Source organism: Ictalurus punctatus, chromosome 22 (assembly GCF_001660625.3).
Source record: "Ictalurus punctatus breed USDA103 chromosome 22, Coco_2.0, whole genome shotgun sequence".
Lineage (NCBI taxonomy): Eukaryota > Metazoa > Chordata > Actinopteri > Siluriformes > Ictaluridae > Ictalurus > Ictalurus punctatus.
Window position 1 is genome coordinate 13,354,804 of NC_030437.2, and position 26,042 is coordinate 13,380,845.

The 26,042-nt window shown below is 35.1% G+C and overlaps 1 protein-coding gene across 1 annotated transcript; it reads left to right on the forward strand.

The window, feature by feature from the left end:
• The first annotated feature begins 11,264 nt into the window (after window positions 1-11,264).
• fgf5 (fibroblast growth factor 5) lies at window positions 11,265-23,900 on the forward strand. Its single transcript, XM_017451342.3, has 3 exons — window positions 11,265-11,630; window positions 13,783-13,886; window positions 23,155-23,900. The coding sequence occupies exons 1-3, from the start codon at window positions 11,444-11,446 to the stop codon at window positions 23,509-23,511; spliced, it is 648 nt and encodes a 215-aa protein (XP_017306831.1). The 5' UTR covers window positions 11,265-11,443; the 3' UTR covers window positions 23,512-23,900.
• The last annotated feature ends 2,142 nt before the right edge of the window (window positions 23,901-26,042 follow it).

Genomic DNA, 26,042 nt, shown 5'->3' on the forward strand with positions numbered 1-26,042 from the left:
AACGAAAGTGGTCTAAATAATGTGCAAATAGAAAGCCACTTAGTTATAAAGAGCCGGGAAATTACGCATTGTTGTTGTTATTATTATTATAATTATTATTATTATTATTATTATTATTATTAGCGTGGTAGCATTTGAAAGTCTCACAAGAGCATTTCCCCAGGTTTACCAATCGAATTCGTAATAAATAAATTAGAATTTTCTTTTACAAATATTTACAGATACTTCTAATATTATTAGATATAACTAATATATATATATATATATATATATATATATATATATATATATTTATTACATATATATATATATATATATATATATATATATATATATATATATGTATATATGTGTGTGTGTGTGTGTGTGTGTGTGTGTGTGTGTGTGTGTGTGTGTGTTAGGAAATAAAATAAAATGTAATAATAATAATAATTATCATTATTTATTTATTCATTTATTTATTTATTTATTTATTTATTTTTTGCTGTATGCTTAAGAGCAAATTTGAGTCAGTGATCAGCTGACCCTCCCTCTGACATTTGAAAGTTATTTCTCTACTAAGTTCCGTTTCCCAGTCAACGTTGTTTTATAAGGCTATAGTGATGGGGAAGTCTTTTAACGAGTATAATTTACCCCATCCACAATGAGGACCTTATATCATGGGTGCCTATGAAAAAATCGGTTATAACCTCAGCTTTGGAATAGCCACAGGCTACAAGCAACTATAATTTACAGATTATTGCCATAATAATCAATAGCTACAAACATATGATTATTTTCTTTGCGTTTTATTACATTCATATGTCCCTTTCAGGAAAAAATGCAAATCCTTATTTAGCCTATAGCCTATTATGGCAGAGTGTGATTGGGGGTGGGGGTGGTCTTGTGTTTGGGGGTGGTGGTGGTGGTGTAGTCGCTCTGAAAATAGCTCAACAGGGACACCAAGCTTTCACTGTGAGAAACGCAATTAAATAATTGTTTTCCCCCTCAACCTTCTAATACACACAGAGGGGACCAGAAGTCTGGCCCCAGTCAAAAAATTTTTTTTAAACAATTTAAAAAATAATAATAATAAATAAAAATACATACACTTCATTATTCTCAGTCGATGCTTATTATTAAGTATTGCAATATTTAGAAGTGATAAGTAAATTTTAGCTTATTAAAAACAAAATGCATCTGAATATCATCAACTAAATTACAAACCATTTTGCTAAGTTTATCAAATTACTTCATATAAAATGGTTGCATGCATAGCCTACTCCTAACACTGTACTAGCAGTCATTTATAAATAGGTCAAACATGATTCTGGCTGAATTAGTACAGTTCTCTGAGTATTAAACATTATAACCATTGCTGAAAGAAAGATTAAATGAGTAGTTATATTAATTAAGTAACCTTGTTTAAAACTATACGTTTATAAATGTTAGTTTTTCATTGCTATCCTAAATTTCTTGGACCATAGGTACTGACCTTCCATGAAAACTTTTCATTTTATTGGGAAAAGGCCTGTATTCATTAAACCTCTTGTATTTATTAAAGAGTTTTGCTAAGACTATTCTTATGCTTAAAATTGCTTACATTGCTTGCAATGTAGTTTCTGCATGTATCAATGAAAATACTTTTTATGACATTATCACGCCATAATTGAGTGGATGTGCCCGCGTTTTCCGGTTATCCCCGCCCACTGAGGGTATTTGTGTAGATATATTATATATTATCCTTGTGTTAATATTATTTTAAATGGAATTCTTATGTGCTAATATTATTCATAAGGATTAAATTGCATAATCTTTCAGGCTCTTCTAAATTTGAGTTATGAGCACTACTATTAATTTGCTTTTACTCTTATATGTAAGAGTAGAACCAAAATGACGTCACTCTGAATTTTACAGAAGTTATAATCAACGTCATACTCTGACTGAATTGATGAATACTGGCCAAGATCAAAATGAAATATAATGATGTACACTGGAAGTATATGAAGAAGTGCAGTCAGAAAGGTCCTGAGGGATGGCATTCTAAAGTCACAGTGTCACAGTGACTTGACTTGATTAAATTTTCGGTATCCATATATTTCAGGTTTTCAGGAAGAGAAAGACAATATAAAATACAAACAGCTAAACTACAAATTGCTATTCACGCTGTAAAATGCAAACTAAAAACATGACATTACTCCCACCTAAGGGTGAATAAAGGATTAGCACTCACAAATGATTCCCTCAAATTAATCTTTCAAGACTGAATACAATCACAACATTTCTAGTCTGCAATTTACAACTTAACAACAAATGCAATTAATGCAAATGCAGCAGCTTTCTGTATTTGGCATGCACAGCAATTAAACCGTTCTCTCTGAGACAGTAGATAATGGAGTAAACCCAGCTGGGAGACTCTGGCGGTCTTTTGGAGCTGTGTTCACCTCTGCTTACCAGAGATATTTATTGCCCTGCCCTGCTTTGAGCCTGGAGTCACTGCTCACCCCTTTCCCTAAGCTCCGGTTACATTTGTCAGTCTAACACTCAGCACCTACCAGTCAACCCTTTCTGCATAGGCTCACCCTTGGCCAACCTATCTAGTCCGCTTCTCATAGTTAATGTGTGATTGTGTCCTGTAGTGAACTCTTCAACTCTTCTCCATCGCTCCATCTGTCCCTTCCGTTCGTGCTCCTGTTGTTCTGTAACCTCTGGCAACTTGGCTCACTTACATCAAAATAGGTCTGGGGAAGAGCAGCAAGCTTGAATGGTATAAGGTTCAAGCTCAGTATTAATAGATTTTTCACACCAACAACACTGCGACACTTGAGATGATGGTGAAATGGATGGAAAAGCCAAAAGTGTGATTTACACCCACTGATTTATGATCACTATATGAACTTAATTGGGAAATCATACTCTGTTGTATATATAGTAAGGAATGCAACACAGCAGGACATGCTGTTTTTTGAAGATGACTAACTTTCAATAATAATAATAATAATAATAATAATAATAATAATAATAATAATAATAACAAGCAACCCAAAAGGTAAGGTTATAGAAACTCTGTAAATTATGCCTGCATATTACTAAACAACAGACTATACACAGCATTCCCTATCTGCTTCATTGCTGACAGGCACAAATTTATGCACAGTGTGCACTTTAAAGGCACTCCCTCTGTCTTCATAGGCATACCTGGGTTCTTGTATCACTGCTTATACCTTCTATATGTATGCACGCCTTTCAGATTCTTAGCATTACAGAAAAGGAACAATCATAGAACAGGGAAGTTGTTGGGCTTGCACCTGTTTCTCCATCTCTAACATCTATCTCTCATGAGCTGTGTGTTAAATCTGTGTAATGCATTCAATTCCACATGTATTACATAATTGGTTCATACTGAATCTTACTGTTAAAGCATTTTACACAAAGACACCATGATTAAACATATTATTATTAGTCTTCTGACCCATTATTAAGAATGGTGTTTCAGTATGGAAACACTTGGATTTCCAAATTGCTGATCTTTAGGTGAGAATGCTGATGTATGATCAACTATAGAATTAATAATAAAATTATTTATTACAGCAAATACATATGGCATATAATGAATCATATTTCCCATTTAAGCAACTGGAGAATTTCCAACCGGGGTGTATTCTCACATCACACACATAGTTGCCAGGATAGGCCCTGGATCCATCATGACCCTTGCCTTTGACCATTTCCTTTTTCTCTACTGTATATATGGTTTTGACCTGCATAAATCAGGTAAGAAGGCAAAAAATACACAATCAAAAAAATACATAATTCCATTAACCACAATCACAGCCATAATTAAACAAAAAAGTTTGAAACAGTCAAAGATTCACCTTTATGAGGATCAAATAATTTCCTACATCTTCAAAGTAAAGAGGATGGTGAAGGAGGCAAGGAAGAACCCAAAGTTCATACAGTTTCAAAATTTTATCCTGGAGTGTTAAAATGTGCCGTCTCAAAAATATCATGCTGTTTCAATGGTTTCCACTAAAGATGCTCTTATTGAGAGTAACCCACAAAGTGCAGCATCTGAACTTCATTAAGCATCAGTGGAACTGAAACTGGAACTGTGTCTTGCAATCAGATCAGAACAAAATTGGTCTCTGTATGTTTCTGTATGTTGAGAAATAAGGAGTGCATACTGAGCAAATTCCACATACCTACTGCAATGGTGGTGGATAATAGGTGGTTTGGGGCTGTTGTGTGCCTGGTGGTCAAGGGGCACCAGATGGCATCATGTGATTCAGATGGCATCATGAATCCTGCTAAGTTCCAGGATAAGGTCATGACACAAAACAGGTTTCTTTTGCAGGAAGGAAACTTTCAACCAGATAATTATAACCAGATAACCAGATAAACCCACATCCAAATCAATGGAAACAAAATCAATATTTTCTAGTGGGAATTAAAAACCTGTGGTCTGAACTATATGCATAAACCTGAGAATATAAAAAAGCTTGAAATGTTCTGTGTGACAGAGTGCCAGGTCAAAACTTACAGCCAAGTACTTTTGAAAACCCCAAGAAAAGACCTGAAACTAGCCCATTGGGATTGGAAAATTGAGGCACATGTTCTTCTCTTTGCATAGGAAACAAATTCAGCATGATTCGCACACATTTCTGATTTGGAGTATTTGCAATATGACTTTTTATCACCACCTGGTATGGACAATATCCACTCCATAATCTTGGCAATATATCTTACAACATAAATGGTTCTCTACATCATACATCATATATCATCACTGTCTGCACTTATGTTTTCTATTTGTTTGTTATAGCCTATATTTGTGGAAATTGATTAGCTTTAATTCTGATTATGTGCTTTTAAACAATATTGTGGTCTGCGAAACTGTGGACTATTTTAAACTAGCACAAAAACTCGATCCACAGATTTGCTTTTCCACCCACAGTTTTGTTCCAAAACTAGCCCAACTTGGTGTAAGAACTGTGATCCTGGCAACCCTGGATCCAACATTCTTTCTACTGACTGTCAGTTTTAATAAACCTACTGTGATACTCAATGTGACCAGAAAACCAATAAATATTCTGAAAACTATCTATATTTGAATCCAGTATTCCAAGTAGTCACATGGTCCTGTTGACTTAAGAGGATGCCTCTCTCATTACAATCGGGTCTTTACCTTATGAAAGCATGCTTATCTTTTTTTAGCTTATAGATCAGCCATTGGCAGGCATTTGCACTCAAAGCAAATACCTCCGGTTCGCATAGCAGAGGTGCACAGTAATACTGAACATGTCAGTGTCAACAGTTCAATCGCTAACAATGCCACACACAGCTGTTGTGATCCTACAGTGCTACTTAGCAAACCCACTGAGGAACATAAATTGTCCAAGCTCAAGGGATGCACCAATCTTTCACACATCACTATTAATATGGAAGCTATTAATAAATGTAGATAGTCATGTTGTCTTTCCTGCATTGTGCCAAAATGACATGTCTGAATGTTGGTGATGGGAACAAGCCTAGTGGACATGAACATCTTTCGACCGGTTGCAAAATTTGCCATAGGTCTGTTGCATTGCTTTTTGTCTTCTGGTCATAACATAAGAAGCGTACTCTTGTATTAAATACTGTGGTGACACTGCTTTAAACTTTCTGTCCACTGAGTAAAAATACAGTCTCTCGGAAATCCAGCATAAAATTATACAGAGCTAATCTTTCGCTAGACACTGCTTACTGCTCTTTTAGACCATCAGAGACAGATAGTTATTGAGACCTGATTTACAGGGCTGGGGAAGTCCCATATTGCAAAGTAAACTGCGAATTTGGTTTACAACAGTAACTGAGCTGGTGTAGCTGAATATCCAAGATATATTTTAAAATAAGGTTAGTGGGAGGATTAGATTAGTTTTCCATTACGTGAAGTGACCATACTATTATAAGATTCTGTGTTAAGAGTGATTATATAATACTAAGGTCACTGTGTCTTACTTCATGTATTATGAAATCCAACACACATTCCCACAACATCAGCTTGTTTCTCTAGTGAAGGCAGCAAAGATACAACAGGGAACGTTTGCTTTGATTCAAATCTATCTAATGTAGAAACTAATGAAAGGCTAGTATGGAAATAAAGGTGTGTAATACCATCAGAAACAAAGCTGGAATTGATCAACTGATTAGGATCAGTGCTTATATATATTGAGATGAAAAAACACTGATAAAGTAAGCAAATATTTGCATCTGTGAATTGACTGATTAAATGATTGGTGAATTATGATATTTAGAACTCAAAAAATGGTGTAAAAAAATCTTGGCCTTTACTTTACTTGTGAGAGTTTAGCACAGCCAGTGAGATAATTGTTCAAGCGAAGGTAATCAAAACAAGCTAAATCAAAATGTTGTTTGCATTAAACTGCATGAGCTGTACAAATCACATTGCTGTATCCCCAGTTTAATGTTTCACTGGACAAACAGCTCTTTATTGGAAAGACTAGTCTACTAAAAGTCCATCATTGGACAATAGAGTCTTAACCCCATAGTTATACCTTTCAAGAGGCTTCTGCCATCTATTTCTATTTTACAACAATACTAACTACATTGTTCTCACACTTGCAACTTCATAGCATTTTTCATTTCATTTGTATGAAAATATAAGGTTACTATTAGGAATGGGTTTGAAATTTATACCTTATGGGACATTTAGATGAATTCTATGTTTTCCATGTCGCACAGGTACAAAATTCTCAGGCGATGAGGTTGCCTGGAAAGTACTATGTACAGTATACTTACCTAGAAAATCCTGTTTCGCAGGATTTGAAACTGTATTTTTAAATACAGAAACTGTATTTTTGTACACTAAACATTTCTTACACTTGTTACACTGTCTGCACTAGATGTAGAAGTATGTACAGCAGCCCTTTCTTATTTTTCACATCACAATCCTGCAGATAACACTCTTTATACCAAAATCAACATTCCACATTTGAATTGAATTGAATTGAATTCTGAAATCTGATCGGTCAGAAGGTATTGCTAAATTTTCTATTACTGCAGCTCTGACAATAGTGGCAACAATAATTCAAATAATAGCTTTATATTAATGTATTCAATTTAATACTTTACCATTTCTATAATAAGACATACACTATTCCTATAGTAAAAAAAAAAAAAAAAAAAACATTTATATAAAAGAAAAACATATAATTGTGGATATGGTGAATGATATGTTGTTTTGTTTATTATGTATGGAAGGAAAAAAAAACAAAAAAAAGAATGAATGAAAGAAATAATTAAGTGTAACTACAAATGGATAAACTTTTATGGAAATGTATGGGAAAGGCTGCTATTGAAATAACATGATTCATAACTAATGATAACTAATCATGCTGAAGGTTCCACTCCTGACAGTTTCTCATCACTGGCTAAGGCCTACATTTGACAGGTGCCGCTGTCTGGAATGAGTGAACAGGTGCTTCTTTATGTTCAAACGTACCAGACTGTAGTCAAAGCAGCGCAGTCATTCCCACACATTAATGGACTGGCACTTTTGTCCCATGCACATGTTGAGATCTTTTGCACTGATTAAATGCTCGGCTGATCCGCAGACTGTTTTGACACGATGCACTGGAACTGAGTGGCTCTCTTTGGGTCTCTCTGGCATTACTCTGGCATTTTGGGATGGAGGGGGGAAAAAGAGTGAGACGTTTTGACCCCTAAAGCTCAAAAATATGTCTGTGGGTTGAAAGGGAGAAGGGGATCGGACGCAGAATCCTGCTCTCCTGTTCTGCCTTGCCAAGGCAGAATGTTCCAGATGACTGAGGCTATGCTCACAGAGCCGTGAGGGTTGAGGAGCATTTCTGAGAACTGTAAATATATACACCAGTCGAGTGTTGTTTTAAGTACACAAGGTACCATTAATGCATCCTATGGCACAAAATTAAAATTAAACTACAAAACAATGAGTACCGGCAGACTATTAGTGATTCCTGGTGGACTTCACAACCTTTAAATGGCATATTTATGAGAAGCACAGCATTTGTGAAAGCAGCATTGTGAACATTGTTGGAAAGTTTTTATACAAATGTGATATAATGACAGTTTATTTAATGCCCTATCTATTAAAATCTATTTTAGTCTAATTTTTGTCTTCACTAAAAATTTGTTTATTACAGTATTTTTCTTAAGACCTTTATCCATCAACTTGAATCAGTTGGTTTCTCAGGGAACATTTTAAAATAATTTAAATTGTTTTAATAGTTTAAAATGATTGCTGAGCGAGCAGTTGTTGTTGCATTGGGGAATCTGTTACCTGCGGAGTTCCACAAGGTTCTATTTTAAGACCTTCTACTCTTCTAATTGTACACTCTACTCCTTTTACGTTTCTATTTCTTGTAAATGTAAAGACTTTGTTGACAGACTAATCAATGATGTGTTAGAAATTTCTATATGGAAATTAAAAAAAAAAAAAGTTTATTTCACGTGATATCAATGTAACCTCAGTTTCAAACAACAGCACTACCCCGCCTACCCAACAGTACACTACGACTTTCAACTCTCCATGGCTTAGGCTTACAGTCATGTGAATAATAAGTACACTCCATGTAAATTGCTGGCTTTTTTGACGATTATGCAAAATGCCTACAAGAAGTTATTTCTGATACAGGGGGCAAGACTAGCTTCTGAGGCCAAGGGTGTACTTACTTTTTCCACAGAAGAAAATCCCATCTATTGATTTTTCTGTTGAATAAATAACTGAAAAATCTAATTTTCCTTGTGGATTTGTTCAACCGTATAAACATTATTAATAGTCACTCTTCATATGTTTACTTGTCGAAATATGTCAAAAAAGTCAGCAATTTTTATGGGGTGGACTTTTTTTGTCACACGACTGTACATGAAAATCACATAAATATATAAATATATAAATATATCTTGAGGTGTCTATGTTATCTGTCTTGAGGTGGCATAAATCCCTAAGAGAAATATATTCTGTTGATAGGATGATGCATGTGCAAATAGAAGATCCATTTGGAATGTGCTTTAATGTAGTAATATATAAGTGCTGTTACTTTGCATTACTGTAATCTTACTGGCTATAGGATAATAACTCTCCTAAACACTTACTATAATGGAGCATCCATCCTCGGGAAGATCAGACATTGGCTTTAACACTGTCCAGACACCATCATGTGTGACGGTGCAACTTCAAAACCCATCTTTGCCCATTTGCTTTTTTGGTGTGTAGATAATGATCAGTCATGCCAAAGTAAGACAAATGGTTTTTAGGGAATGGTGAGAGTCCACCGTAAAGTCTCTGAGGCAGCTAAAAGCCAGGAGCATTGATGAATCAATCAGAGCAGTGGTTGTTTATAGACATCTGGTGGATTACCTCACTCAAGTCACTGGAGGACCTAACAGGAACAAATGACTTTTACAATTTAGGAAGTAAACAGTCTCACACTGTTAAGATTAAGGTCAATCAAGAGTTGTGCAACATGTGAAACAAAAAGGCGTTAGCTTCTTAGTCATCCAGGGACTAAAACTGGAATGTTTTCATGACACATTACTTTAAAAATGCTGGACATTCTGCTGATATATTGAGCCATCATGGACATCGTGGTCTTACTTAAATAGCATTAGGATTATCCTGAAGTTCTGACGGCAAGAAAAACTCTTATATTACAAATCCTGTGGCATCAAATGAAATAAATGTCAAACAAATATTGTGATTTTAGAACAGTGAAAACCCAAAAACATTCTTAGTAGACACTCCCAATTTCCATTATAATAAATCTGTATTCCTTTTTAACAAAACCTTTACTATATAACAATAAGTATAGTACATGTCTATCAGTATTTTACTGACACATTCACAAGTCCCTGTAGTCCAAGTCTTTGTTCTATTTTAGCAATAGTTCTTTCAGCTTTCAGCTAGTTATTGTGTATGTGTATTTGTTATTGTGTACAGTGTATGAGGCATAATCAATTTTGAAATATTACAACTAATTACTTCTATAAAATGTCTTGTTCATTTATTCAAAATTGCCTAATAAAGCACACAATGTTTTACTTAAATCATTAATTCAAATTCAAATAACGTATCAAAAAACTATTACTTTCAAACTATTACATTTGATCCAAATGTTCTCTCTATAATTACAAGAAAACAGAACATTCATAGAAAATTAGAAGATATTACTTTTTTTGTCATTTAGTACAAAGTCCCAACGTGGTGTATATTTTGATCTATTTGAGTTGCTGTAGTTTGCTATATTTGGGTGATGATGGGTAAAGTAGTCTTCCAGTGAGCACCGGCGGTAACAAAACCCCTGTGTATAGATGCAATTTAACTTGGTATACTTGTATATTATATGCATATGGTAATTAATACTTGGGGTTTACTTCTTGAAAATGGACAGCAAGCAAGTCCCTGACAGCTGTGTAACACCGCAGGTTCCTTTTGGATGAATTGATTGCTTTTCAAATTAAATGACATGAAGATTATCACAAAGTAAGACTTGACTATATTGTTTTTGTTTGTTTGTTCATTTATATAAGAGCACTTTTCCAATGGGTGATGAACATGTGCCTTCAGATGTGTGATGCATGTATATAATAATGCTGGCTTGGTGTGTTTAGAAATGAATTGTTGTGTTACTAGGGAATGATAGGGATGATAAGGAATGAATGAATGAGGAATGAATAGAAAAATGTGGTGTTTGATGATGTCATGTGGGGTAGTAAAGAGAGAACGTAATCGGGAATGCCAAACCAAAGTGACCTGTGTTTTCACGAGTTTCTGTCTTCAAGTCCAAGTCAAGTCTCGAGTCAGTTGTTCACGAGTCCAAGTCAAGTTACAAGTAATTAATTTTTGCGACTTAAGTGTGACTTAAGTGCCCACATAGATGCATGCGCGTGCAGCACAACATCCAATAGCATTATGTTACTTGTGTCCTATGAGGCGCAGCGGTCATCGTGTGGGAGAAAGATCCAGACGCGCACCGTTGCTATTTTAGACTTTCTCCGGAGCTCTTAAGGATCCAAAGCTTAGACTTAGAGAAAGTGCAGGTCGATGAGAGACCCTGGAAGAGCGTCGTGCGTCTCGTGCAGTTAGGATTCACACGCGCGCGTCCTGTGCGTCGTAAACAAGCGCGCACGTGCGTAAAAGGGGCAGTTTGGGGGAAGGACGTGGTACGTGTTTGGTTTGAAGTTCAAAGTTGGTTGTGCAGATTTGTCGAGAGAGAGAGAGAGAGAGAGAGAGAGAGAGCGTCCTTCAGGATCCAAGCACGCGTAGCCCAGTGAGATCATTGGCGATATAAATATCTTCTTCTACAGTGCTCCAGCTCCTGGCTATTAGCCACCTGTACTCTGTGGCAAAAAGACGGACAAAATGCAGGACATGACTTAACTGGTGCATAGAGGGAGAACAAAATAGAGAGAGTTGTTTTGGGGAAGAATGAATGTTGCTCTCTTGCTCGTGCTTGTAGCTCAGCTGATTGGCACCGCGGCTGTTTGGTTGGAGGATCACCTGGTGGCCTCGGGTCGCCGCACTGGCACTCTGTACTGCAGGGTGGGCATCGGCTTCCACCTCCAGATCCATCCCAACGGCAGAGTGAACGGGAGTCACGAGCCCAGCAACCTCAGTAAGTACCTGATTGTGGACTTCAACGCATTTACGCGACTTTGGAAAGCTAGGGCTGTGCAATATATCATGCGTCAATAATTATTGCAGTACTACTGGCGTGCGAGCTGGATATGACAGAATGTTGTAAAATGCATGATCCTGCGAAATGCATTTCCCCGTTTGGTATTCTGTGAGTATGCTAAATTAGGATGCATACAAAGAGACTACATAATATTCAAATAAGCTCTTTAATGAGTAATAACATGTTTTTACTCCTATTATACTTCTTTTAATGGCATATACTTAAATATCTATCATATCTCAGCTGTGGAAGAAAAACACTTCTCAAGTCTGATTAAAGTTGTAATAATGGTTTGCTTATTTGTTTATTACACAATAAATATTATTCACAATATTAGCATTATTAAAAGGAATCAAATTTAATATAAATAATAATTAATTCCCAAGGCATGTGTGTAGATTTTGAAAAGTGGGGAAACGTGCATCATCAATAAGTAACATGCTCATAATGACAAACTAAACTTTTAACAGAGTCGTGGACAGAACTTGCAGTAAAGGGACAGAGGACATGTCCGCAGTGTTCTTAGTATAAATTACACCCCTGGTGCAAGGTATATCACCATTGCAATATCATTTAAATATGCAATTTTGCCCAATTTATGCAGCCCTATTAGACTAAAACATCCATCTATGACTGCTTCATAAATAGGTTGGAATTTTATGACAAATTTGTGTGTTTGACTATTAAAGTGGGTGTATCACAGTTTTCACTATACCTGTGTTGTATGTTTATCACATTTTAAAAAAAAATCTGATGTCAGTAACAGATATTGCAGCAGCAGTATTAGATTATTTGTTCAGAAAATGCTAAAATACAAATACAAATACAGTTTTTCAGATTTTTATTTTTTCTGGTTTGTTTGATATTTAAAATTCAGGCCAACCTACTTCATAATAACAATTTTCTTACATCATTAGCTATACAAAATAGCATGATGTTAACTATTTTAACTATTTCAGATTCATATGTGGCGACATATTATCAGTATATGCTTTATATTCATACTTTTTAAATTTAGATATCTGCCACAGTTATTGATAAGGGACTACAATACATTTCTCAATATTTTATTGGGCCATTTATGCAGTATAAGTTGAACAGGCTTTCGCAGTCAAACTAAGTTTAGTTTAAGTGTTTTGTGATCCATTACCACCACAATAAGAGCACACATTTTTATTCCTTTAATGCCACAGCAATTTGCAAACAGTTACAAATTTTAATTCTTTATTATGTTTGATCCATTAATAATTATATTTACGATTGTGGTATGTCCATGAAACAAGTTGGTTACTGTGATCATTTATGTTACAGCAACTGTAAACCATCATTTCTTTACCAACTTCTCTTTTTTCTCTTTCTCTTGAACTCTGTCATCTGTTTCTTCATTACTGAAGAGCAAATCAAAATGTGTTGCTTACGTATTCAAAATGAATAAATCCCCCGGCTTGATTTGCACACGTGGTTAACTTATTAGGCCATTCCAAAGTGTGCTACTGTTCATGTGGCATTACATGTGTCTGTATATTTATTGGGAAATGCTCTATGCGAACAGCTGCAGTGACTCACATGAGAATGTTACTTGGTCGAGAACCAGAATGCCGTGCACTGAATTGCTGTTAATGGTTCTGTGTTCAAGGCACATGCCGTTGTATTAAGCCTGTTCGGATGTGCTGGATCAAAGGTAAATGGAATATAAAGCAGGGTAAAAGGCAAAGTCAAATGAACTGAGTGATAGAACTAAACCTGAAGGATTAAGGATCTTCTGAAATGTTGAATTTGTCATCTCCTGATAAAACCAGACAATCTGGCCCTACCGAACCAAAAGAGTCAGATAAAGTTACTCACTTTTATGATGAACAGATTCATTTTCCATGTGGGATGTACATTTGAAGGGCTTCTACCGTCTTCAGAAATAACAAGGTAATAGATTTTTCATATGGGACTGCACCATTGCTTTAGTATATAGTAAATGACCATCTGTATATTCATTGGTTAAGGTTATATCCAGTACCATGCTACTATAAGTCTCTCTTTCTCAGATCACTTATCACGCATCACTCATATAAAATGTATTTGTGATGGTCTGCAGGTCTACTGGAACTGTTTTCCATATCACAAGGAGTTATAGGAATCCGAGGAGTTTTCAGCAACCGATTTCTAGCCATGAATAAGAGAGGATGGCTTCATGCTACTGTGAGTCAGTACTTACATGTTACACTCTCACATCAACTCATAAAACTATAGCATCAAACACAGAGGGGATTGTGTTATATTTTTTTCCATTCTGTTCTTTCTGTTGTAATCCCTTAACATCAGGTTTATTATGCAGTTTTCCCCTTACATCATATTATTCCATAACATTATAATATAGAGTATTGGGAAATATATAATAGATAATATAATAGAATAATAGGAAATGTAAGCAATTATGATAGTGATGAATGTAAGGCTGAAGTTATTTTTGTTTTCCATTTTGGTCTATTTTAGTTTTATTTAGGAAATTCTGATTTTACCCTCAAATACACATTCAAAAAAAACTCAAAAAAGATGGCATTGCTGTTTATTCCACTGAACTGTTAATAATAACACAACTACTCATAATTCTTTTTATATACACTGATGGGAAATAAGTATTCAGACATGTTTGAGTTTGTTATTTAATATACGTCCATGCCACAAATGCATACATGTCCACTTCGCTTTTACACATAATGTGTTTCGACTTTATACATCTTCATAAGTCTAAGTAAAAATGTGTTTACAAAATGAAATTGATTTTTGAAATGTATTTGGATACCATATTAAAGATATATGCGTAAGTGTTACATAAAAATAAATCAAGTTCTGGATGTAATGGCTGGAGGAAAAATATTCTCCAGCAAACTGCACCAGGTGTTATTATAAAAGATGTTGCCATTGTTTGGGAAGTAACATTTTTCCAGCCTTTTGTTGCCCCGTCCCAACTGCTTTGCAAATTCAAAACTACCTAATTTTTTTCTTAAAATGGTACATTTCCTCAGTTTAAACATTTGATATGTTTTATATGTTCTATTGTGAATAACATATGGGTTTATAAGATTTGCAAACCATTTCATTCTGTTTTTATTTACATTTTACCCCAACTTTTTTAAATTGGGGCTGTATAATCTGCACACGAGCATTTAGACAGAGCAGAGCTTTATTGGAACAAAAGATGAAACAGAAACAAAACTCTCTGACAATAATTCAGCTCAGAGTGTTAGAAGAAAGAAGGTTTGTGATTGTGCAGATGTTTGTTTGTTTTAAATTGTTGAATGCATGCTATTTTGTTAATATTTATAAGTACAAAGTAAAAAAAAAAAACGTGTGTAATGTGTGTAAATTAAATTACAAAAACAAAATTGTATGAATGATTATTTTCTATCAACATATATTGCATTTTTCAATAACCTAAACTCGTTTTGCAATACTGTTGGAGGAAAAGGGAAAAAATTGAGCCAACCAGCATCAAGAACACTTTCTCTGATTAAATAAGATTAATTAATGAGAAATTGGTAATAATTGATTACATTGTAAATAATTGAATAGTGGGCATTAAAATATGAATGCTGCAAGTAGGTTTTAGAGGCTAGATTACTTTGAGCATTAATGCATATTGAAAATGTAAAATAAACAAAATAAAGTGTGCATTTCTGGCATTCACAAGAAGTTTAACCAGTGCCAGGTTCAATTCAGCTTAAAATCCTTATACCTTTAAGTAATGTTATGGGTTTAACTGCTCATTCTATTCTTGTGGGTTAAATAAATAGTATTTTGGCAGGCATTAAATAATTACTGACCGTATAATTAATTATATCTGTAGTCACACTAAATTTCAATGTCTTTTTTTAGTTTTTCTAATAATGTTGGATTGCTGTTACTTTCAGCAGGTCACATTCTTGCAAACACGATGGCCATCATTCCTGCACTTCTCACTAATTGATTAACCTTGTTGTAGACTTGACATTTTACATTTACATGAAATCTTTATTTTGTGTATGAGATTTGGAAAATCCTCTGCAGTTCAAATGAATAGTCTCCATATACTGTAGATTCCCAAAATTCATGGCTCACAGATGGAATGAGCAAGTTAAATGGAGCTTTTACACACACACACACACACACACACACACACACACACACACACACACACACACACACACACACACACACACATGCACGCACGCACGCACACACATGATGTTAAATTAGTATCAGCAGCACCCTCTGGGATGACGTTTTCCATCTCACCTCACATCAGGACGAATGTCAGCTTTGTGAGTTTCTGCAAATCTGAGAGGTTCATGAATGATAAAGATTCGCTGAGCGCACAGCCGCTCCATGTCAACTGCTGACAAGTATCTGTTTGAGCCTGAGTCCAGCTGATAAAAGTCAGAGCTCATTAGCATGCGTTAATGGGAAAGGCAGATTAGGAAAGAGTCTGGGATGCTTGATAATCGAGTTGGGGGGAATCAATATGGTGAGCAAACAGAGACACACAGGTGCAAAAAGAGAGAGAGAAAAAGAGAGAGAGAGAAGATGAAGAGCATCAAGATGGCAGAATCTGTGACACTTCAGAGATCTTATGCAAAGATACCAAACTATAAATTGATAATGTAAGTTGGTAAAATAAATGTGCGAATTGATTTCATCTTTTGGACTGATTTAGAGTTCACAGTTTCACATACTAATACTACGCTCAATATATCCTACACTAGAAAACCTAGAACTAACTAGCAATCTAACACGGGGAACTTGTGTTTCAAAGTACACTAGTTTGTGTACACTACATGGTTTGTTTTATCATTCTGCAATGAATAAGTTACATCTCATCACATAAATAGCAGTAATGTAAATGGCTCATCAGGCTAGAGTGGATGTGTCCTAAACCAGATCCTAGTCATTGTATAGGTTGGCCCTGTAAGTGCAAATCAACACTTAACAAAACCAAACAGCAAATCAGAAAACTCCACCAGAAAAAGAACACATCAACATTAAATCAAAATGGAAAACATAGGTCCTTATTGAAGGCCACATGCTTGTTGCGGATTGGACACAGCATTTTGACTATCACGAGGAAAAAAGATGCACTTTTTCAATCTGGTATCTAGTTAACCTAGATTTAATGCAAGGTGACATATGTTATTAGCATGAGGAGTAATGAATAACATGGTTTCCTTGCTTTCAGTGTTCGCATATTGATATTAATGCCATCCAATGCTGACAGCAAAAAAAATGACATCATGTGAATGCCCTTGGTAAAAAAAAAATAAATAAAAGCCTCTGTAGATTAATTTAGGCTCACGTTTTCTCTTACTGTAAACATCCTCCATCTCTTCAGACTGACATGCCCTGTAGCCATGTAGCCATGATCGTGTCATGTTTAGTAAGGATATAACATATCCATTTGGGTTTAATGTTGATGTGTTTTTGGTTTTGCTGTTGTGCTTCCTGATGTGCTATTGAGAGGGAGTTTACTCTCCTCTGATTGGGTACCAACTAGTATTAGAGAACATTGTAACAAATGGTATCACATATAATCCCTAATCCATTTAAATTACACTCCTCATCAATGTCTGAGCTTTTAAAAAAAAATTTTATTTATGCTAAAATACAGTATTTCCCATTCTTTTGATCTTTTTTTTTTTTTTTTTTTTTAGCACTGATGTGCCTAAAAGGTACTCTCTTACACAACTCTGAGTATTAATGGAACTTTGTAAGACTGCTGAAAGTAGATGGAGTGGGTCAAGGGGGAATGCAAGACGGAAAAAGCCTACACATAAATCTGAAGATGATCCTTTAAGCTGCTCCAGAAATCATCAGCAATTAGAGCAGCTGCAGTGGCTCCATCAGTGTTGAATTAGGTTTGATTTTCCTCAGGCCAGCTACAGTTGCAGGGGTTTATTTAATAGTACTGTCAGCTCAGCTCTTAAACCCCAGAGCACTGCTGTCCACATACACGCTGGCGCAGCCAACACGGGTATCGGGTGTCACAGCGTCTGATGTCGTTGCACTGTCTGTCATATTTAATATTTAGATGTTTTCACAGGGGCAGTTTATTGCTGAGATAATGGCGGAGGGAAGACAGATGTATATCACGCTGCGTGACCTCTCCCCAAACCATTACAAATGTAATCTTTTCAAAGGTTAAAGGGTTGCCTGGATTTATAAAGCAAACAATGGGCAAAGGGGACAGGGAGTGAAGTAGAGGGAGAAGTACCATGCTCTAGCCAGAAAGTACAACAAGCTACTTTCAACCAATGTATTTATGCATTTACTGAATTTTATATCTCAGTGCTGTTGAATTCTCGAATCTGAAGGTGTAGATTTATTTTCAATACAGCACAGCACTGACAGTAGTTTCAGTTGTAACATAAATCATAGGTTTATATTAATGTGCTTCTTCTAATATGTTTCTATAGAATAAGTTTCTATAGTAATAATTCATTCACAGGGACTTGTATGGTTTATGCTTCACATAATCAAAGAATAAAAATAAGCAGATTTTTAAAAAAGTATTGTTATTTAACAAAGATAAATGTCTGTCTACTATCTATCTATCTATCTATCTATCTATCTATCTATCTATCTACCTATCTATCTATTTATAATGGTTGATATGTTTTCTGTTAGGAGATGTTTACTTAACATGCGTCTCGGATGTCTTTGTAATAGTCAGTAAGTTTTCCACAATGGGAAAGTCTTCAGGAGGGCGGACTATCTCTTTTCTTGGTAACATGACAAGCTGTGTTTTTTTTGGGTTTTTTTTGTCTTATTAACTTCAAGAGTAGAGAAAACAGTGAGACTGGTGAGGGAACGATGTTGCCTTTTATAGATGCTAAAGTATAAGTGATAGTAGGGACTAACTTGTCTCATGGACATTACATAACGTCAAATGTAACTATAAATGGTTAAAAAGTATGAGATGTCATTGAATAATGAAGTGAAAATTGTAATCATTGTAAATCCACTGTGGTGCAAGGGGAATAAAAGACTGTTATTGGAAAAATATTCCACTTAAGGTTGGTAACAGTAAATCCACTTCAAGTTGGGCCAAATCAAATCAGTGCATCATGTATTATTTTCCTATAGCAGCACACCCCTTTCATGTGTTATTCCTTACCTAAGTGACATATGACATATGGGAAAGGTGCCTTAAAATGGAGTTTAAACGAACATTCAAAGATAAAATCTAACAAGAGGACTCTATCTACAATAACTCAGCGCAGTAACACTACACTAATGATGATTATGCTGAGAGACGGTAGACACCATGGTACTTCAAGGGAAAAGAATGAACCTTGTAAGTGCTGCACTTTCAACTAAACACATCTGCTGGTTTGGATTCAATTTATCCCCATTTTGTTTAAGGTTGTTTGTTTTGAACTAAAAATGCTATAACACTGTACTTAAGGGTGGTGTTTATAGGGTTACATGACGCCTATGTAAACCTTTTGTGATAACTAAGATAAGGTATAACTATAGATAACTATATATATATAGATAACTATTTATGAAAGGTATTCCAAATGGCATTAGGTGTCATAAAGTCAGCTTTGGGCTTTGGTCAGAGTTGATTTTGAAGATGAAGAAGTTGATATTACACCTGGGCCAGTGCAATAGATTTTTGTTGAAGCATGATTGGTTGTGTTATGGCATTTTCAAAGCTGACTGACATTAAAAATGGTGTTAGGACATAGTAACCATCGTTCGGCAAGCTATAAGCATCACAATTACAGAACACTCACATAGCAGACGTGCACTGAGCTACAAGGTCTGCTCAGAATGTATCATAACAACCTTATTTCAACAAAAAACTCTATTGCTTTTCTTGGGTCTTTATGTGCAGTTTTTATATAAATCTACACTTATTGGAATAAGCAGTTATATTTGGACCATAGCACTGATTGGTCAGGGGTCGATAAATTTTCTATTACAATGGTTCTGACAGTCATTCCGACTGTAATTCAAATCACAGTTTTCTATTAACATGTTCGTTCTAAAACATAGTCTAATAATAAACAGTCTAATACATAGTCTAATAATAAACAGATTCACAAATATGTTGTTATTTAACAAAGAAGACCTCTAATCATTGATATGGTGAAATTTTCTGCAAGGACACATTTATTTAACAATTATAGAAGGAGTCTCCAGTGTCAGCACTTTGTAACAGTCAGTAAAATTTCCACCATTGGGAGAGTCTTTCTGGTTTCTCTGTAAATAATACATTTATTCTGTCTTATTAATTATAAGAGAGAGAAAAAAGACAGATTGGTGACGGAACGACTTTTTATAGCTGTTTAAAGCAAGTGATATTATTAACTAACTTGTCTTGCCGTGAGGAATAAGATTCACAGGGAAACACTGTAGTTACATCCAGAGCACTATGGCAACCCACAGCAATCTACATGCCTCCAGGAAGTTATGGCTGGTCAATCTGTAATTGGCATCATTTTCTGCTATGCTGCGCTCTTCAGTAAACCAGAACAAGTTTTATTTTTCCAGTGATTGGGGTTACTCAAGCTTTATAGTGGGGAATGACTATCCTTGGGCACACAGTATAGTTTCCCACCAGCTGTATTTTTAGGAATAGAAAATCCAAACTCCTGACTATTAGTATATATGAAGATAATTCATACTCAAAGTCTGTATGTTATTAAATACATACAGTATATACAGTATAAATACATACTTTTTAAATTCCCTCTATGAGAACTGGCTTTATATAGTGGTTTGTATATTGTTAATAGAGTCAGAAAAAAAAGATTCTATACAAAGCATCATCACAAATCAGAAAACGTATTTTATCTTTATAGACTGTTTGAAAAGATGGGAAAACTTTGGGGGGGAAAATGTTTTTCAACATGAGAAGGGAAATATGGAGGTGTACATAATAATTAAAATAATAACTAAGCCTAATGATTGACATCCATTATTCAAAAAATGTAAAGACAGAATGACACTGAAAATTAGACAAACGTGTCAGGAATATCAACATGTTCCTATGATGTGTTGATGAATTACTAAGGAAATAATGCATATGACTAAAATTAAACTGTGATTATACTTGACATAGATCACAAACCAAACTTTCATGGCTTCCACCATATTGAGAGCCCAGAGTTGTCAGAAAATGTGTATCTTGTCATAAATGCAGTAAATATGGCATTACTGCATTTGGATGCAGTAAAAAATTAAATAAAATAAAAACCCACAGAGTTTCTCTGTTCCAGTCCTCATTTGTGTTTCCCCTTGAGTGTGCTGGATAATTATCTCATGAGGTCAGTCAGCTGTTAGAACCGGAAAAGCCAGTGCTTAAGTAAAGCGAATAATAACTGCTTACGAAAACATTAAGGTCTCAGGCAGATGGCATTTTTTAAAAATTGTAACTATAATAAAGGGGCATATTCCAGTCTATCAAAATGAGTAGGTCATAATTGTGTATAGAGTTACAGGATGAAAGAACTATGAATGAATGCTGTAATATCGCTATAAACTGTGTGTAATATGTCATAAGCTCGCATCTCGTAGAATTGTTTTATGGTAAAATGTGCTCCTGTTTCAAAATACTCAGATCACAAAAATGCTATGGCCACATTTGTGAAACCTTACCCAAATGGAAATGCTGGCGCAGTGTGTATGTAAAGATTCCCTGAAATAAGATACAGAGAGCATCTGTCTTTCTGGTAGATAATGTTATTTTATGGACCAATGAGGTTTCTAGCCTGCACAACAGAAGCCCTTAGAGTTTGTTACTATTTTTAAGTCTTTGGATAGGGAAGTCATTTCCAGGACTGTGCCATAGATAAAAGTAAAAGACAATAATTGTGCAAGCCTCAAACGCTCGTTTGCGCAGCTCGGTGGTTATAATCTCCTCGCTGCTTTTCATTAGCTTGCTTTATGAGGGGCTAACTCAATCAAGCCATGAAGCGCTTGGGCTGCAGCAGCTGCTAATGTGGCGGCTGATAATGTGTGTGCATGGTAATTGCTGACAGTTTATGCATTGTGTTCTAGCTTTGTCTCACTGATAAAGATGATGATTATTGAGATATTGGATATCTCTGTCCTGTATAACATGTGGTTCGCAGAAACAGGACACAAGTGCTCAATGTAATATTCATTCTGGGCAAGCCTTGAATCGTAGTCAGAATAAAGTGCAGGGGTCAAGACCTTCACCGATATCAAGGTGTCAAGGGTTATCACAGATAGTGAACAAGTAATGTTCATACCAAAAAACATTACACATGGAACAGGGAACTTGAACTAGACAAACAAAGACTGGACTAAACGGAACAAAAGCACAATAAGACTTTGCAGTGCAAAGAAGCAGCAGGGTAGAAAGACAAACTAATCACAGACTAACCGGTAAACACCATAGGGCTACAAACCAATGACAAGACAGAGGTGGAGACAGGACAAGGAAAAAAGCCTAAACAATCATGAGCACATGGCATTCTTCACCAAGGGAAGTGTAATGTGAAAGGGGAAACTGTAAAAGAAAAAAAAAAGAACAAAGTTTTATAACGCATTAATGCATAACAATTTAACAGTTGTTTTATTTAGAGTCTTGCATATTATTACTATTGGTGGTAGAGTTACTTTTTAAAAAGATGTGGTAGCCTTTGATAGTCTCTAAACTAAAATGCAAATACAATACAAAAAAGCTTTTACAAATTTTGGAGCCCATTTCAAAGGATACATCTTTTCTTATCTTATTTCACTGGCTTTTTTTTTTTTTTCTTTTAGTGGTTTAGTTATAGCTGACAAAAACAAAATATTAATTCAATGAGATTACAAATCTTAGGTGTTTTGGGGCATGGATGTTATTAGATCTTAGTCTTTAAAGAAGGAAAAGAGTAGAGATACAGTAAGTAAAATATACAGTCTACTGTAAACAAGTTCATTGTTTAGACTTTATTTAGATGTAATGTTCTGAGGTCCCACTGAAGAACCTTTCACACCATTTGAATTCTACTGCTGCTTTTCAAATATGACTTTCAGAACTTTTTTTCAGAGATGAGATCTTGTATTAGTGTAACCTACTATTTTGGCCTGAGACATTGTTACAGGCTAATTATAATTATAATATATGAACATAATGCAATGCTCTTACATGGCCAATCAGTAAGAAGTTAATGGAAAGAGGCTTGCAACAATTGTTAGCATAAAATGTGGTTATCTAATTAGAGATTTACAGGAAAATAATAGCTCAGGTAACCTTACACTACAGAAACATCATCACTGTCCCAGATGTGCTCCAGATGATCCCACTTTCATTCTCAGCCTGTTTTCATTACAGTGTTAGATGCCAAGGTTTGACCCTTTGTGCACATGATTCACTGCTAGTTCCTCAGTGGCCTTAAGACTTGCATTCTTCTAAGACTCATCTCAGAGTTCACTGATTGCACTGAACTAAATGATTTCTTAATTGTTTTTGCAGGAGAAGTTCACTGATGACTGCAAGTTCAGAGAGCGGTTTCAAGAAAACAGCTACAATACATACGCATCAGTTATACACAAGAATCACCGGACTGGGAGAGAGTGGTTTGTGGCACTCAACAAAAGAGGGAAGGCCAAAATGGGCTCCAGTCCCAGAGTGAAATCCCAACATGTGTCTACACACTTTCTACCCAGGATGAACCTGCACATGAAATTACAACAGGGCTTTACGATAACAGACAAAACACAGGAAAGGACTCAGGCTCTGCCAAAACCTCGGGCCCCTAAAGTCACCATGAACATGGGACAGAAACAAACACGAACTGTCAAGTACTGGCCAAAATTTAGGTTTGGATAGACCAGCATTGTCTTACACTTGGAGAAAACTTGAAAACAAGACAGCAGTTGTATATGAAGCAATTTTCTCATCTGACTGTTATCATTCCATTCAATAAGTGACTCAACTGAAAAGGGCTATGAAGTCCAAATTTAAATGTCTATGAGGCTGAACTTGACATGGGGGTATTCCAAAGCTAATACCTCTGCAAGAACAGGTATATAAGTTCCATAATGGCTTTTGTGAATCTATTTATAAACTGTATTTATGCTAATGTATATGTAATTTTTTTTGTCCAAATGTAGATTAATTGAATGCGTATGATGAATATATGTATATATTTTACAAAGGAAACAATACCATTCAAAATGTGCCTTATTCAGAAAATTGAGGATAATCACAAAATACAGTTGTGGCCAAAAAAAACTGGCACCCTTGCACTTTTTTGCAAATAATACATATGATGTTTTATTTAAAATTTTATATAGATTAGTTAACCTCCTCTATTCTTTTCACTGTTAATTTTATGCAACAATTGCTTTAAGTAATGTTTAAAATATATTAAAAACAGGCACTAGCAAAATGATTGAAAGGTACTTTGCCAGAAACTGCATTTTCAGAAGTCTCCATATGTTTTACTACAGACAAGATAACCTTTTGCCCATATTGATTCCCACTTAAGAACAGTCCCACATTTTGTCTTCAATCATCCTACAGTGCTTGGGATCACCGTTGTACTTGAAGACCTACAGCCATTGATGAAGATGATTTTCCAACATTACTTTTGACAATGTAGCCCTGTAATAATGAGATAAAGGTAAGACAGTCCCTCCAGGATTTCACGATTTTGCAATTTCAGAAATGAATGCAAAAAAATGTAAAATCAAGTCTCTGCAATGTTCGGAGGAGCTTGCCATTTTTTCTAAATTGCCTCAGATTTTCTGAAGATTTAGGCCAAGATGCATCATGTGACATCATCACAACAAGCATTTAGCCAAAGTCTTCTTCTATTCATGTTAGAACATGAATACAGCCAAAAGGTCTCATTTACCAGCAAACATCACTGTGAAAGACTGCACAAATCATTTTTGACAATTCAAGTAGTTCTATGCAAAAACAACACACAAAAAAACTCAGCAAGTTGCATTGCAATTTTTTTTATATAAATCCACAGTAAAATCAAAAATTTTTGTCCTCAACAATCACAAAAAAACTCCACAAAATCCTGTATGGACTGATAAGATGTAGCACTGGAACCCTTAAACATTGCTGACCTCTTTTAATATACAGAAATGAATTAATACTGGTTTTAAATATGTTGTGATTTGTTTTCTGTGTGTCCAAGGTTTAATTTGGTCTTATATATATACACAGTGCATGATAGCAGAACCAGAATTTGAATATGTTCAAGTATGTTATAAAAAATTGCAGTCTTATGGGTGCCTTATATCCCAGGGAAAGTAAAGAGTCAGTACAATATGCATATACTAAGTAAAGTTTAATGTAAAAACTAAAATATATTTCTTCAGCTATGTCAGAAAAACACAGAAATAACACTTTCAAAAACCTTGACCGTCCCTCAAGCTTGACTCCCTCATTGTGTATGCATTTATTGTGAAGGGAAACATAAGACAAAACTCTGTGAAGTAACTAGCCAGCTCAATCTTTTATCTATGTCAAAAGCTGCATCCTATTCAGTATACTGTGCACCATTTTATTTTAGTTTTCATGTCTAAAAGTGTAGTGAATATCCAGTGGTAGATTAGGGTCCATATTATGCACTCTGTGGGGTTGCAGGACACCCACAGTGTCTCCTCACATTAGAACTTCTAACATAATAACATTAATAATAAAAAATACTTTTTATTAACATTGCAAAAGCACCCCTATTATCCAATACCAACAACATAATGAGTGAATGCAGTAGTCAATGAAACAATTCAAGAAATATTGTTTCAATTCTACACTTCACCTTTATACAATAAATTGGCAATAACAATCCCAGGTTGGCGTAATTGAGTCACTAACATACACTAACCAAAACATTTTATGTCTTAGGGAGAAGAGAACTTTATTGTGTTATTGTTACTACTTTACTATACACTGTTACAGATTTTTTTTAACCCTTAAGGTTTATTTGGTTGTGCATCCGAGGTAACCCAGCACAGTGTTTCCATATCAGAAAATGTTCCAAGTAAAAAAATTTAGGAAGCAAAGAGCCCTTAATTATCCAATGAACCCTTAAAGAATACACCAAGAGTACACCAAGTACCAAGACAATTTAGCCTAAATTTGAAATATCTGATTGTTATTTTGGATCTTGTATTGCACTATTACACAGATAACACATACTTTTCTTGGGAAAATTGATTATGTAAGGGTTTACTGGGTTATTAATGGGTCTTAGGATCTAAAATAAGGTTCTACTAGGAAAACTGTTTTGATGGGGAAAAAAATTTGTGGTATGATTCTACATCAAAACAAAAAAAAAATTTTTGGTAGAACTTTTTAAAAAAATGTTTTAAAACAGCATTATGAATCTTTCTGATTAA

What these genes read in the sequence shown, in the direction of transcription:
- fgf5 (XM_017451342.3), top strand. Translation starts at nt 11,444, where the DNA reads ATGAATGTTGCTCTCTTGCTCGTGCTTGTAGCTCAGCTGATTGGCACC. An exon ending in TCACGAGCCCAGCAACCTCA is followed by an intron (nt 11,631 to 13,782) that starts GTAAGTACCTGA and finishes GATGGTCTGCAG; the next exon opens with GTCTACTGGAACTGTTTTCC. An exon ending in GAGGATGGCTTCATGCTACT is followed by an intron (nt 13,887 to 23,154) that starts GTGAGTCAGTAC and finishes TTGTTTTTGCAG; the next exon opens with GAGAAGTTCACTGATGACTG.